The 16,941-nt window shown below is 32.7% G+C and overlaps 1 protein-coding gene across 1 annotated transcript; it reads left to right on the top strand.

Annotated features, from left to right (window-relative positions):
- The first annotated feature begins 331 nt into the window (after window positions 1-331).
- On the top strand, window positions 332-6,271 carry LOC142631118 (uncharacterized). The gene is made up of 6 exons (XM_075805202.1): window positions 332-574; window positions 783-844; window positions 956-1,063; window positions 1,944-2,007; window positions 2,695-2,734; window positions 5,747-6,271. The coding sequence occupies exons 1-6, from the start codon at window positions 539-541 to the stop codon at window positions 5,947-5,949; spliced, it is 513 nt and encodes a 170-aa protein (XP_075661317.1). The 5' UTR covers window positions 332-538; the 3' UTR covers window positions 5,950-6,271.
- The last annotated feature ends 10,670 nt before the right edge of the window (window positions 6,272-16,941 follow it).

The following is a 16,941-nucleotide window of genomic DNA, read 5'->3' as shown; positions in this document are numbered from 1 at the left end:
CTATTTCTACTAACCATATAAAAAGAGGCAATGCCTCTACAGTAACTTTTTGATTTAGTATAGTTGTTTGTCCGTTTGTGGAGGCTAAACGATGCATTTAGCTGAATAAAACAATAGAAGAGAGAGAGAGAGACAATAACAGTGAAAGACTAAACATGGGAAGAAAGGGAAAAAAAAACATGGGAAGAAAGACCGACTAATACAGTAAGTATCTCTTCTTCTTTTTTCTCCGTTTCTTCATTTTTTTTATTTTTTTTTATTTTTTTGTTCTTAAGACTGTGTTTGTATTTATTTCCTTGTGGGTTTCAATCTTTGATTGTTTGCTAATATGGGTCTTTTAGGTTTTCATAAAGAAAGGAGATTTGATAAAGAACTCTGGAGTTTCTTCTTTTCAATGGAACCAAATCTCCTTTCTTTATCAAAACCTAAAAGACCCGTATTAGCTAATATGGGTATTAACCATTCTTGATTTCTTCTTTTCATCTGCTAATATGGGTATTTTGGGTTTCTTTTCTTCTAAACTTTTTAGCTGTTGGGTATGGAGTTGTGTGTGCGTGGGTTTCTCCTTTCTAAGGTGAGAAGATATTGAAAGAGGGAGAGAGAAACAGATCATAAAGAAAGGGGATTGGTTCCATTTTTGGTATTTTCGGCTAACACACTATAGGTCTCTCTAATATTTCCACTTTGAAGTTTCACTAATCATAATTTGGTTCCATTTTTGCCTAATTCCATGTCATTCTCTCTATTTTTTAACAACGGGAAAAACTGGACTGATGATACAGACCTATACACCAGAGACAAAACCAATTTTGCCAAAAAGAAAAGCTGCCTACTCCATTCGATTGTAAAATTGCTGATTTTCTGCAGATCTACCTATATGATTTTCATACGTTCTTGAATGTTTTCCACTTGCTTTGAGATACTTATATGCATTTTATAATATGTTTTTCTGCAGATTTATTTGTAATCACGACCCACTTGTTGAGACAATATGGTCATCTTGTGGAACATACATCAATCTCATTAGGTGGAGCAACTGTGTACATTTTCCAAATACAAATGTGTAAGTTTTGTAATAAATTCTGTATCTAAGATTGTGTGCAGTGGTTGCAAAGTTCTATCATATACTTGTGCTCCAAATTCTTGCCAAATTCATTAGTGTGCTGCACCTGTATTTGTTCAAGAGAGCCTGATTTATAATTTATATATCCATATCTTTTTTCATCAATGATATGGCCTCCTTTGCCCAAGACAAATTAGAGTTTATCTTGACAAACATCACGATCTTATGCTTCATCAGGAAATGTTCTGTTTTTTAAGAAGTGGAAAACATTTTCCACCATTCCCTTGTGCCATCACTTTTCCAGTCCTTTGTGCTACTGCCACAACTACCACTACTACCACCATTGTCACCGCACCACCACCACCACCGACATAGAAGCAAATGGAGTGTTACTATTTCTTTTCAATAAATGTGTGCCCGTCTATTTGTTAATTTGGATCAAGATGTCACCCTTTTATGTTGATTTTGCAGACATAAGTTAACCCAATATGTTTATTACATGTTGCCTTTATCTATAAATAAATAAGTAGTTGGCTGCTAATAAAAACAGGTGTAAAACTTATGGTTCTTGATGACTTGTGTGGACCAAAGTGTTGCATACACAAAATAGGTGTTGTGTGTGTTAATTTAGACTCCAGTTTGCTAAGGTTTGTTGGGTTTTAATAGGCTCTTGCTCAATATAATTCACTAAAGTTTTCCTTGACCTAGAATGTCAATGAGTAACTCACTTTCATGTTTAAGTTGAGAAGATTATATCAATTGTTGTTGTTTTTGTTTCTGGTAATGGTGGTGGTCATGGGGTTTGTAATCTTCCTCTCTTTAATTTTTTTGGTTTAAACAAATTTTTTGAAAGTGCTAATTTGTTATATTCGATTTGCAGCCACCAAGCTGAGCTTTTTCATTCAAAAGTAGGGACTAATCTTTTGGATATCATCCTAACAAAGGTAAGGTATGCTTTGTGTGTTTGGTAAAAATGTTAGGTTTTTGAATATATATATATATATATATATATATATATATATATATATATATATATATATATATATGTAAATATTTGATATTATTGATTCTAAGCATAACGTGATCAGTGATCTGTAATCAAATTAATTGTCACTCAAATTAATCTCTTTTCTTCTTGTTTGGTTCATTTTCATCATGGGTTTGGATTTCATCTCATCGTTCTTCTTTCTAAATGTGATCTAAACGTCTGAAGCATATTTGTATATTAAATCGGTGTGTAAGACTAAGTTTTTTACCCCATCTATGAATATTAATTTTGAATAATATCATTCGAATTCTGTTAAGATGTTTCATCCCTAATTTCTTTGCCTTTTCGTTTGTAATACTTTTGAGTTGCTAATCCCAATTCTCATCCTAGGTCTTTTTTACAAATTTGGCTTGGAAAATTATTTCATTAAATCAAGTTAACATAACGAAAAAGAGCTTGACCAAACTGAAGTGCCAATTTATCCAAATTATCAAGGATCAAATTCTATTAATCTAGGCAAACCCTAACCATGACAGAATAGATTCAATCATACCTTATCTCTCTTTCCCCCTAATGTATATACTGATTCCAAGGCTATTTTTTGTGGTTATGCTTCTAAAATCACCATTTATGTACATTGCAGATGGAGAAGGTGTTCTTGATTCTGCCCAAAGTTTCCTCATGTAAGATTTCACATTTTCGTTCGAATATAGCTATATCCATGCTTCTTCTTTTTTCTTTGAAAATGTTGCATGTGTGTCTTTTGAGGTGAGAAAGGTTAAGAGCAAAATTTGGATTTGTTTTCTTTTAATATTCTGGCATTGTCTAATTTAGCCAATTGAAGTTTGTGTAATCAATTGTAAGGCTGTTGGTTACTGAAAATGGATAAGAAGAAAAGTATAGAGATCTAAATTTTGAAATTCTTAGATCTTTTGGGTTGTGTGTGTGTGTCTATTCAAATATGGGATAGTGAAGGGTGAGTATTAAAATTTGGATTTGATTTCTTTTGTTTTCTGACATTTTCTTATGTAAGCAAATGTTGTAAAATGAATTGGAAGTCTATTTGGTAACTCAGAAAGGATAAGAAGAAAAGTATTAGCGATTTGAATTTTACAATTCTTAGATATTGGGTTATAAGTTTTTTTTTTTTGGAGTTCAAATATTATCTTTCCCCTTTTGTTTCTATTTTCCTTATCATTTTTCACTTATTTATTTATTTTTATACTTTTTGTAATTTGTAATTAAATTTTTGTTTAATATAAGAATATCGCATAAATATGTTTTTGTTAATAGTTGTGCAAATTTGTGGTTTTTCCTCATTTGTTACATTTATAGGAAACTACATAATACTTGCTTGTGGTTTAAGTCTATTTTGGCTTTGGAATATTGCAATTTCATGGTTCACAATTGTCATTAAGACAAATGATATAGTAGATGTTTAAATGAGATTTCTCTTTGCAATTTAAACTCAAGTCAACCATAATTTTGACTCTCTTTTTATTTCTTGCCACCAAGATAAATAGAGAAACGAAATTAACTTACATGGTTTGTTGAGATTATGCCTTCTTTGTTAAAGCAAGAAATTTTGTGAATGTGACTTCTTTAGAAAAATGTGCTTCTTGGAGTTAAAGCTCCTTTCTTGCTTGTCAAGCCACAAGAAGTGTAAACAATAATAAGGAAGCCAAAGGAATGGACAATTTTGATTTATGGCACATCACATAATGATATATAAGGTTGTGTTTGTTTCCTTTGGCTGAATATCATTTTTTTCTAATGTTTGTTTCATGGTCTTTTATATATCACATCTATATGTATGTGTTTTACTGTAATTTTGGCTTTTTAGAAAAAAGAAAAAAAAAAGAAAAAGAAAAGAAAGTGAGATTTTTACTTTTCATGTTGAAGCTATTAGCTTATGTAAGAATTAAATTATAATAAATCCAGAAGGTGACAAAAGTATAAATTAATGAAATAGTACAAGTTTTGTTATTTAAGGATGTTCTTGGTAAGAGAAAAATGGAAAAGAAAGTGAGCTTATTACTTCTCTTGTTGAAGCTATAAGCTTAGTTGAGCTGATGTGAGTTCAATTATGAGAAACTTAGGGGGGTGAAAAAAGAAAAGAAAAGAAAAAAATAATAGTCTAGATTGTGTCATTTTGGATTTTGGGTCTTTTTGTAAGAGAAAAAACGGAAAAGAAGCTGAGCTTGTTACTTGTCTTGTCAGAGCTATGAATTTAGGAAGCTGAGGTCAGAGTTAAAATATGAAAATCCCAATAGAAGAAAAAAAGAATGAATTGCTCAAAATTTTGCTTTCTTTCCTATTCTTAAGTAAAACAAATGGAGAGGTTAAAAATTTTGCCTCTCTTGGGAGAGGTTGTTCGAATTTTAAGCAATAAAATTAAGTGAATGCTTTTTTTTTTTTTTTTTAATTAGTCAATAAGGATCAAACTTGGTGCATAATTAGGCAGTGAGGTTATTAGAACTTGTGAATAAGTAGCTTGCACTCTTGTCTCTTAAATTGAGCTTTTGGAGTAATTGGTAAATTCGCCTGACATGGGATGCTTTTGATCCTCGTCTCCAATGCAAATATAACTCAATGAAATAGAATACAAGGAATATTTGCATATAGAGGCTGTTTGAATTTTAAGCAATAAAATTAAGTGAATGCTTTTTTTTTCTTTCTTTTAATTAGTCAATAAGGATCAAACTTGGTGCATAATTAGGCAGTGAGGTTATTAGAACTTGTGAATAAGTAGCTTACACTCTTGTCTCTTAACTTGAGCTTTTAGAGTAATTGGTAAATTCGCCTGACATGGGATGCTTCTGATCCTCATCTCCAATGCAAATATAACTCAATGAAATAGAATACAAGGAATATTTGCATATTACAATAAAAAAATTTGGCATGGAATTAGCCAACACTAGAAATCCAAAAATATCTCAATCCTGATGTTACTTGCAGACATCTGAAATAAGGTTGGATATTCTTCTAAAGGCAATTGGATGTCATCATTTTTGTAGTTGTTATCTATGTGCATCTCAAGTGTTTGTACACTGTCTATTTCTTGTTACTTTGATCCAAACATCTTGGAGTAGACTTGCCATATGGCAATTGCTGGTCTGCAATTGGTGTTTTGTTCAAGAGAGAATCTAATGAAATTGCAGAAAATTGATAAGCTGACGGTAATAAACGATTAGTTTTCTCTTCTTTTCTCCCTTGTCACAGTGCATGAATGGAATTTGTCAATCTCAAAGTAGCTATTAGAGCACGAGTCCTCTTGGATGAAAGCTGAATTGTGAAAAGCAACCTAAGCATTCAAAGGATATTTTTTCCTGCATTACACTTGAGGTTCCTTAAAGTTTTTGTTTTTGAAGTTTGAGGTTTGTTAAATAATCATATTCCTTGGTATAAATATAAACTATTAATTGAACACAAATGCTTAAAGAGTTTACAAAATTGATGCACTTCATTTCTATTTGTCTCTAACTCATCCTTTGGTACTCTTTTCACAGGGATCAGCATTGTAAGCTTTCCTAAAATTTTCATTGTTACATGTCATTATTTAGTTAGTATCATTCTGTAATGTTTTGTGGAAAATAAGCACTAGCCTATTCACAGCCCAATGGCTAGACCTTACTTTTTCATGCTTCACAAACTTTCTATTTTACATTTCACTTGCCTTTTCTGCAAACATTCAGGGAAAACCAAGATTAAGCATGTAGATGATAATGTTGGCTCCTTGAAAGTGAAGCTCGCTGCAGAGGACTTTAAAGAGATTACAGATACTGTGTCCATCAATGAGGTGGCTGGTGCTAGAATCCATGCAGGGATAGAATTGTACTCTTGGAGGTTTGTAAACACACCTTCAAAGAGTGACAATGCATCAGAACAAGACTCATGATTTATTTGATTGAGCTTGACTGGCTTAATGTTCTTTTAATTATAAAACTACTTTGTGGAAGGAGATTAATGGTGTTACGGTGGAGGTGCCAATTCATGAAGGTTTTATGGCTTAACACTACAGATACTCGAGAGCCTAAACCTTTGACAGAGTAGAAAGTGTGGAGTAGCAAATGAGATTAAGAGTATAAAAAGTCGGGAGAAAGATCATCGTTTATAAATTCTTTATGATGTTGTGAATTTTGATAATGTTCAATGTTTTGATGGCATTGAAAAGTACATTGTTTCATGACATAGAATATATGTGTATTCTTTAATTAGAATTTGATTGTAGAAGTGGGTTTGATCTAAATTGGAATTTATATTATAAAGACAAGTTGATAATAGGTTCTATATTTGACTTTATGTGACTATTAAGTATAATGGCAAGCATGTGCCTTGGACATGCTGCCCCAACTAGTGGTATAAAAAGAGCTTATAAAAATTTATAGATGAATGAAGGTGGTACTTTACGTACTATATAGCAATACCATTTTGTATGGCACGCAACATAGATGTTCTAGGTAAAAATAGTTGTTATACTAAAAGATGAGGTTAATTTGAGAATCAATAAGATGACTTTATAATTGTGCATCATTATTAAGTGTATATTTTTATGTTGCAATGAATTCTCAATTACTTGAATTTAAATCTTTAGTTTAGTTAATGTATAGTGGAGTTGTTTATTCTTGCATAAGCTTTGGATCATTGAGAGGCACATGAATTTTTTATAATTAATTATATTTGTTTGTTAAGATTTTAGGTGTTGGCTAAATTTTATGACAAAAGTTTCTTTGTAAGGAAAAAGTTTCTTTGTAATTGTTTTTCAAGATCATTGTAATAATTTGGTGTAAAGGGAGGATGAAGTCTGAAGAAAATTGTTTACTGTGCGAGTTTAACGGTCAAGAAGTGAAGATCAATTGAACAAAATCAAGCATATTCAAAAAGTTGTTGGTCTAAAGGTTTCACCTAATGTTCACTTAACACTTGATTGAGCAAATTTGTTAACGGAAAACATATCTTTTCTAGCCTCTCAGCCCTCAAATCTTACACCGCATTATATGAACGAATTATAATCCTACTATTAAAAGAGAAAGATGAACAAAAAATCCCTTGAGAGCTTGTCGTGGGCCTCAAATTGATTGGATCTGAATCAAAGTTTTCATTACTATTCAATACTTACTATGGTAGGCTAATATTTACTCAGAAATCAATTGTTTCCTATCATTCTAAATACAAGACCATAAGCAATATTTTCTTTATGAATTTTTCTTTAAAAAAAATCAATACAACATGGTGCAAGGCTCCATTTATTTCATTGTAAAATTTTTTCAAATGTCATAAGTAGGTTCATGAATACACAATTAGTTTGATATATAAGTAGCCGGATGACCCAAGTTCAGGAATAGCAAAGCAGTAAATTTGTTGTCATGAAACTCAAATTCTGTGGAACGCTAGATGACTGTGGAACGCTCTTTTTCTTCAAATTCTTACAAATGAAAGATGATCAACATTTGTTTATAGCGTATAAAATTAGTTAGGTATAAAAGTAACCAGGTGACTTAAAAATAATATAAAGCTCACTAACACTATTCAATATATATTCTTCCAAAGTAGGATATGACATAAAGGTTCACATGGCCAAAAGCTGAAAGAAAATATACAAAAAATAAGGCTCACACCAAGCATCTTGTTGGCTCTTCCAGGACAGTGTCACTCAAGGGCTAAACATTAATAAGTAGCCATCGAAACATAAAGCTCCCTATCTTAGCTTCCCCATCCCTTTTTCATAAAAAGAATTCAGCAAATCACATAATCGTTTTAATTGGTAAAAATACAGATCATTAGCACAATTCAGATTAAACCCATGACTTCAACATCCACCCCTTGTTTATGAAAGGCAAAGGAGAAGCCATACTACAATCTATCTATAATTCTATATATATCTAAAGCTGAAGCGAAGAATATATTGTTACTACGCTCTTGTTGAGTCACATCAATGACCACGTTGTGTGGGCCTTTTTTGCAAGTGTGGGCTGGGCCGCCTACTGCTATGCTAGGCCCGAAAGTTTTCTAGATCAGGGAGTTGGGACCGGTCCAAAAGTAACTCTCTTTGGTCCGGCTTGTGCGCAAACAATGCCTCAGTGAATCACACCTCAATCACATGCCCATGACAGGCAGAACTGTTACATTTACTACAGCAGGCAGATAAAAATAAAGATGACAATGGAAACTCCTTTAAAATTCAGGGAGAATAAATGATGGGCTTTTGAGAGTGCTCGTTTTACACAATAATGACAGGATAAATATTAAATGAACAACAGTAATCTTGTTGAAAGAAAATATGGTCAGCTTACCGCGTTAAGTTGGGCTATCGGGTCTAAGTCAAGAAGGGGAAATCACTTCTTCAATGCGACTAATCTCTCTAAATAGGAAATTAGTTGCTTTGAAGAGACAGACCTAAATGACTCGTGCTTCACAGGATCTTTTTCCGTTACCAGAGAGCATGGGTTAGAGAGGGAGAGGGAGATTGACCCATTCGATGCATGCCTGCCGCTCTATTCTCTCTGTTTTTCTCTTTTACTCTTTTTTTTTTTAATCCCTTCTCTCTCTTTTTCTCAGTTTTTACTCTCACTGCCTATTTTTAATTCTAGCAATTATCTTTTTCTTTCTCCTTGAAGTTTTCCCTTCCTAAGTTTTGCCCCCCGCCGTGCAAAGCAAAGATCCCTTATATAGGGCCAGCCGTGCTTTGCTTTTACCATTTTAGCCCTTAACCATTTTTGTCTAGGGTGGATGCTTTTGCCGACCATTACTGACTGGGTAGCCTCTCAGCCAGCGCCTCTTACCTGCACTGGCCGCACCATTCCACCTCACTAGAAGACCTTTTTGTCTGTTTGCTTGCCGTGGCGCTCTCACCTGCCACGGTGTAAGCTCTCTCCTCCTCTCTGTCCCTCATGGCATGCACCTAGTGGTTTCAGCTCAATATTGCCTCTTTTGGGTGGTACGTCATCCCAACAGGACATTGCCCCCAAAAGAGCTTGAACTGGAAACACAAAAATGGGTTTCTCTCCCTTCCCACTACCAGACCATGCCCTCTTACCTTTGACCCATGACCTCACCATTTCCCGTATTGGCTGGATACAGGCTGGTGGTGTTTGGGCCTTGCACGTGCCTTTCCTCCTTGCTTATCCAAGTTCTGCCCGCTGCTTGTGTGTTTGCCGCAGTCTAAAAGTCAATCTGTCTGGTCTGCCGCTCGTCTTTGGCTTCTTGTGGCGTGGGCTACTTCTCTTGACTGCTTATTTATGGCTGGCTTCTCTCATGGGCTAGGCCTTGCCTAATTTGTGGACTGTCCCGTACCTTTATTCTCAACCCTTGTTACTTGCTTCCTGCCGTATCTCTTTGTCATGCTTGCCGTGAAGTTTGCCTGACCTAGGGCCATCTGGCCTCTTTGGATTTTACTGCCCATTGTTTTTTCTGATGGCCCAATAAACTTGTTGGGCTTTTTATTGCTAGCGGGCTCCCTTGTCCCTCCTGTTTTCCTTTGGGCATCTTTGGCCTGTTTATTTTCTTGGGGCGTCCCTGACCTTTTCCAACTCTATTCTTCCCATGGGCTTTTACTAACTCCTTGGGCTTCCTTGGCCCAAGTACTTCATACTTTTTCTTTAGGGCTTATGGGCTCTCCATTGTCCTTTACTTTCTTTACTTACACTATTTTGGATCTGCTGTGACAGCTATGACCCATTCTTACTTTTCTACATCCATACTACCCATGGATTTGCCATTTCTTTCTTCCGGGCCGTCTTAGGTCCATTTATTTCTTTAGGATCTATTTGCTTGCTTTATGGACCCTTGATCCATTATTCCTACCACTTGGGCTCTAATGGTATTTCTATTTTATTCTGCCCATACCTTTTGGTTTTTCCTGTTGCTGAGCTTCTAAAAACGAGCATCTACACACATCATACTTCTTTTTTTCTTTTTTCTTTTTTTCCCTTTTCCTTAACCTTAAATTCGACTTGGCCCTTTTGTTTTCCTTCTTCATTTTAAAGTCCACAACGTAACTGTCTTTCTTTGTCTCTCTATTTAGTATTGATTGTGCCTTTTCAGTGTCCTTCCTTGTCCTAATGTTTGCCCTTAAGTTTCTGTTACTAAGTAAATCAGAGATAAAAAATTCAATGTTATGACAAGGAGTTTCAAGTGACAGTTAGTCGGTTTGTGTTCATCTCCCATAATTGTAGCACAAATGTGGTATTATTCCACTTTCAACCGGTATATTATAATTAGAAGCAAGTTGAACTCAAGTTCATGGAGAGAAGTGGGTGGAATCGCTCAGGAAGAACAACACATAGCGTAGGACAAGAGAAGCTTAAAGACAGTGGTTAGGATTTTGGAGTGGCATGCCGAAGAAGACTTACAACTTAATGTTCAATTTGTTGTATAAAGCTCCAAACATCATTGTTTTTTTTTTTTAATCTTATCATTTAACCTTTTGCATTTAATTGTAATGCTATGGTTCATGGATTGCAGATGTTAAAAACTTACCCCGTTTGTGCAAAGAGATAATGTGGAAAATCAAATAGCTATATCTGTTAGGTGTTCGACCAAAGGCCTTTAAGAGATTTGCAGGGTGTGGAAAGCTTACCACCATTTGTGTACCAAGAATGTAAGATTTCCTCTGTTTTTTGTTTCTTTCTTTTTAATTTTCCCAAAATATGATGTTTTCATATTGAAATAAATTAAGCATGGAAGATAATGTATTGAAATAAAAAAATTGTTCCAATTGAATCACTAATTCACTAGAGAAACAATTATTGCAAGAAGATAAGGTAATGGGCAAGAGGCCTTCGTGAATTGGGTTACACATGTTAGTTGATTTGGTTAATTAATGATGGTTGTTATATCTATATAGATATGAACATCTACCTCTAGATTGATTATTTATTTATTAAATTAAAATTTTGCATCCCTGCATATGCGGGGAAGGGTGTTGATCTATAGCTAGCAATGAAATGACCTCTACAGACTCTAAGGACCTACCATAATATTGGAACCATTAGATATGTCTTTCTAGCGTGTCGCTAATGTGGTAAAAACGAATTAGAATAGGAACTATGGCCATGGATCACTCTAGGTGTGTTTTATTTCCCTTGAACAAAGCTCTTCCAGCTAAAATAGAAGCAATGATGGCAGCTGGGTGGGTAATGAGGGAAGTAGCTCAGTTGGCAATCAAGACTGGGCTAAGGAACATTACTGTAAAGGTGATAATCAAAGAGTAGTCTAGGCTTTTGATAGCAATCTCCTGAATCTCACTTACCTTGGTTTGGTTGTTGAATTCACTCTTTCAATTCTCAGTTTAGAACTATTTCTTTCGTATACATCATTAGGTCAAGTTCAAATATGGTTGACAATGGGTTGCCCTCCTTTCTTAGCACATTTGTTTGAACCATTGTACATTGTTGTTTACATAATAAAAATTTATTATTTTCAATAAATTAGGTTTAATATAGTATGTAGTTGGAAGCTTTCACCTCTATGCTTATTAAAAAAAATACACGCTACTCTTTTGAACAATGCATCAATTATGATATTACCAAAAGTAAAATTTTAATTGCTTTGTTGAGTTAATATCATTTTGTAGGGGTTGTGTTTCAAATGATCATTCTTTAATAGTTTTGCGAGCATCCTTTCTCATCATATGTTATTGAACTCCAATTCTTCAGCCTTTTATTTTCCCCCCCTTGAAGTCAATTGATGGGTTGACTTGATTCTTTGTTTTTCTATCAACCTATTCATTTCTCTTCCTGAATTGGCATGTACAATCTGAAGCTAGAGAGAGCTTTCAGGTGGAACTTAGTCAAGCCTCCTCTTATCCATCCTAATTAAATATTTTATTAATTTTAATATAATGTTGACAATGACTAGGTTATGCATTATGCCCGTTATTATATGATTTAGCTCATTAGCGTTGTTTAAAACAGTAAAACTACAATCTGGAAACTTATATATTAAAATTGAAACTCATATTTTCTCTCAATGTTTGTAGCTATTCTTACTTTATTTATTATGATTTTGCCTTTGTTGTTTTGTGATATAAGGCAATAGGTTATTGATTCAGAGAAAATGAAAAAAAAAAAAAAAACTTCTAAAATGTTTCCTTTTAATTTTTATTTTTCTATCTAAATTTTATTGAAACAGATGATTATATGGTATAAATATTTTCCAGGTAGTTTCACACTTCACAAGAATGAAATCATGTCATGTCTAATTTCTAATATATCAATAGTATTATACATTTAATAATTGAATTCAATTTGAGTTGGAAACCTTATAAATTCAAAGTAGAATGTAAAGGTAAACTTTAATGTGCAGTGCTCTTTGAGGAAGCCCTAGAGTAATCATCCGAGATGCAAGGGGAGCAACAGTAGCAACACTGAGTAAGCATAAGTGTTACGATAAGGATTCAACCACGATATGGAGGTAATAAATGGCAGCCATGGAAGCTATAAGGTTAGCTAGAGACATGTGATGATTTACAAGTGATACTTGAAGGGGATGACAACTGTAATCAACTTTGTAATATATTCATAAGCTTCAATGGCACATTGGGGACACAATTATAGAGGACATAAAGAGGAGTCCAAATCTTCTGTCTCACTTTTCCTGCTCCATTCTATACTCTATCAATAAAAACTTGTTACGTGGTCACCTAATTAATTAAATACTACTATTAATTAATAACGGTAGCATTAATAAGTCAATAATGATAGTATTTAATTAATTAGGTGAACACGTGGCAAGTTTTTATTGGTGGAGTATAGAGTGGAGCAGGAAAAATAAGACAGAAGATTTTGATTCCATAAAGAGAGAGTTAAGAAGTTTAGACAGTTAAAGCTAAGTTCTTTTTCATGGAGCTGCAAGCATAGCATCACATTCTTTACCTATATTTTTAGTTCACTTGGTTGATAGGAATTTTTGGATTGGTCACAGTCCACCATTCTCACAACCCCAGCTGCCACAACTGTATTGAACTCTATTTAACATAAATGAAAAATTTTCTCTTCAAAAAAAAAATCAATATTTTTCAAGTTCTTTATTTAATTTCCATTTGCATTTTTTTTAATTGGTAAATTACACATCCCCGTGCTTTAACAGGAAGGAGAAGTGTCATTTGAGCTAAAGCCTGAAGCTCATTGGCTCATTATAAGATTTTTTTCCCTTTGTAAATATTATATAATCTTTAAGTTTTTTCCCTTTGCGAATATTATATAATCTTTATTTTTTTCTCATTGTAAATATTATATAATCTTTAATTTTTTTCCCTTTGTGAATATTATATAATCTTTATTTTTTTCTCATTGTAAATATTATATAATCTTTATTTTAAACTATGATAAAAGAGAAAGAGGTGACTAGAGAAGTAATTCGAATTGCAAGGGTTGGCCAAATAATAGTTCATAGTTGACAAGAGAAAAACAAAGAGACAAGGAAAATGAGAATATGACATTAATCTAGATCATTTGGTCCAACATCTATTTCTTGGATGCAAGAGTTGCGATAGAGCAAGAAAAATGAGCAATTGCATTCTCTTCTACACATAATTGATTATTTCTAGGCTTATGCTTTTTGTGGGATTTTTTTTGGTTGATTGTATTCTTGAAGCAAAAAACTTCTCTCATACCAACAAACATTAAATGATGCCATGTTCAAAGGCTAAAAGTTTATTGTAATTTATGCCAAGACTACGAACATACATATTGTTTGGGATGAGAATAGGTGATGCCATGTTCGTAGGCCAAAAGTTGTCTATAATTTAAACAAACACATGTTGATTGGGATTAGAATCTTTACACAAGTTAAATGCGAGCTTATTGTCTAACAATTAAGAGAGCCCAATAGTTTGCATTGTATAAATTGATTAGTTTTTCGCATAGTTCAGATTTTTTAAAAGGGATAAATATCAATAGATTTATCAAGCAGAAATATTTTGTAAAATTTTATTCTCTTGCATTTGTTTAGTAATTATTAAAATATAAATTGTTACACTTGATGGAAGTCAAAAGTAGATAAGGCGTTATATGTTGCTTCTAATATCGAAAATAATATTTGGAAATTCTTTGGAATTAGTGAATTTGAATTGAGTGCTTTTAATGGACTTTGTTTGTAATTTAAGGACATAGAGAGTGGTAGAGTGGCTTAATAAAATATTTAATTGGTCTGGGATCACCATTTTACTCTTAAGCTCAACCTCTTTTTAAATCATGTGGTATTCAAATCCTATAAATGTATAATAGCTCACTATTGTGATTTATATAATTTTGCTAGTATTTATCCACCTTTATTTTCAGTCATATTATTTTTTGTTGTGATAATTGGTAATGATCTCTAGGAAGTAGGTGTTTTTTTTTTTTTTTTTATGTGGATAATTTATAAAAGAGAAAGTAATACAATGCTTGATGTGGTTAGCTCATTATCCTTGGGGATGAGGTTTCTTTCCAGAAATTGATATGCCTTAATTATTTGAAATGGTTTTTTATTGGAACATGCTTGAACCATATCATTGTGGCCTTTAGATGAATGTTGTTTATTTGATCAATATATTTATACATATTTTCAACAATTATTTTGAATTAGAATAATCAAATTTGATTGGTTTCAAATGATTGTACCAATAAAGTGAATGTATATGACTTTTGTTCAACTATCCCATGCATCGCACGGGTTAACGACGCATGAATTTAATTACCACAACATATAGGAAAAGCAATATTAATCAACTCCTATACATTTCTATCAACAAAATCAACCCCTATATATGACATTAAAGTTGTGCTCGTGTATATAGCCCCTCAATACGTTGTTTTCATAGTATAATTATAAAATAACATGTACTCTGAGTGGCAACAGTAACTTCTTGCTATTCTGGCGCTGCTAAACACCAATGCCTCCACATCACACACATCAACTCCAAAAAAGTGTTTGTACTGCACAAATCTTCCCTATTCATTATATTTTTAATTTGAATAAATTTGACAACAGTGGCATAAAGCAAAAACAAAAAATTCATGCAGCAAAAATCCGTCAATGCTTGTATTTGGTTATAACAATACAATTTCACAGGGTAAATCATCTACTTAAAATCATTCTTCATCAAAAACTTCATACTAAGAACTCATATCATATGCAGGGACGGAACTAGGATTCAAACTTAGGGGGGCCAAAGTTCTTTGTTTAAGAATTTTAAAAAAATGGAATATTAATACTAGAGGTTGACAACGATGCATTATTAGCATTAATTTTTTAATCTTTTTTGTATATTTTAATTTTTTTAAAATCAACAATAAATATTTATAATCAAGAATTCTGTAAATCAATTGGCACATCTTGATATTTTCAAAGTCTGACTGAGATTAGACCAATTCTTTATTCTATCCACATTATAATTTTTTTTAAACATCTATTTATTCTTTTCACATAATTCTATACCTAATAACTTCATAATGCTATATATAAAAGATTCTAAAAAAAAAAAATACAAAAACTTAGTTAAAAGTTCAAATCCATGTCTAGTACTACTTTAATAAAACAACTAAAATAATGGTTAATCAATATCATGCACTAATATTCAGTGAAAAAGAGGGTGAGACAATTATTGGTGTCTTGGTTAAGGATTTATTTATTTATTTATAATTACTTGGTTAAGGTTGAGGTAGCATAAAGATGTGAGATCTTTTCCATTAAAAAATTGTCATTTTGAAAAATTAGTAAAAAAAGAAAAGAAAATAAAAAGAGATCTGTTAAACAATCACATGATAATGAATGGTAACTTTGAGTCTTTAACTATGTAAAGAATAAAAATTTTATCATCACTACATTAATTTAGTTAAGGCACAAAGTTTATAACCAATAAACTAATCACACACATGCTCTGGTGGTAGTTTAGATAAGGCACAAAATAGTAGATTGTTATTATTTCACATGTGTATTACATTTATGCATGCATGCCAAGTGTGTCCCAAAGTTAATAAAACATTAAAAATTAATAAAATTCTACCATTCAAAAAAAATAATTTTTTTCATGGATTAATTTAAAGACGCCAACTGATCCAAGTTGTTGGTGACACTAATTGGTGTGTGGATGGGGTGATTAGCGGCATAGGAGTTGTCTCTGTGACTATGGGGTGGAGTTATTTGAGAGGGACAAAGAGCTCTCATATGAGAGGTAGAAATTGGGTAAAAATTATTGGGTTTTTGTGATTTGTTTTGCTAGGATTTATAATTTTTTTGTTATAATTGTTTTTTACTTAGACCATGTCCAATTTTATTTATTTATTTATTATTTGAATATGTGAATTGTTTTGTATATTTTCCTTGTTGTCCGGATTTGTAAATTGTCCAAACGTTTAGCTAAATGTTTTTCTTGATATTCTTGGGACAACCAAACAAGGCATGATTTAATAATTTTAAAAAAAAAAATTTTGGCTTCATGTGTCAGTTTGTAAATTTTTTGAGAGAGAGGGGGGCCAAGTATATTAATTTTAGAGCCAAAAGTATATTTTTTATGCTAATATTTTTCAAAGGCTTGGGGAGTGGGGGAGGTGGCCCCCCTCAGCCCCAAGGTAGTTCCGTCCCTGAATCATATGTATTGGAAATCTATAAACAAAGCCCAAACAATCACACTATTCAAAATACCGGTGAAGTGTGAGCCATTTGCATTGCTCAACTATTATTTATTCAAAAGAAATTATAAAAGCAAAGGAACTATTCATTAAAAAAAAGAAAGAAATGGTAAAAACATATTACTTCCTTGCATGTTGAAAAAAAATAAAGAAGAAATGATTAAATAGTTTTCTTCCTTGCTTGTTGCTAGTTGCTACCAAGGTTGAAAAGCGTTCGTGTAACCCCACCAACTAAAGAAAGCCAAAAATAATTGGTTTCTCTACTCAGCCCTACAGAA

Source organism: Castanea sativa, chromosome 4, assembly GCF_040712315.1.
Source record: "Castanea sativa cultivar Marrone di Chiusa Pesio chromosome 4, ASM4071231v1".
Lineage (NCBI taxonomy): Eukaryota > Viridiplantae > Streptophyta > Magnoliopsida > Fagales > Fagaceae > Castanea > Castanea sativa.
Note: the sequence above shows the minus strand (reverse complement) of the source record. Positions and strands in the feature narration are given on the sequence as shown.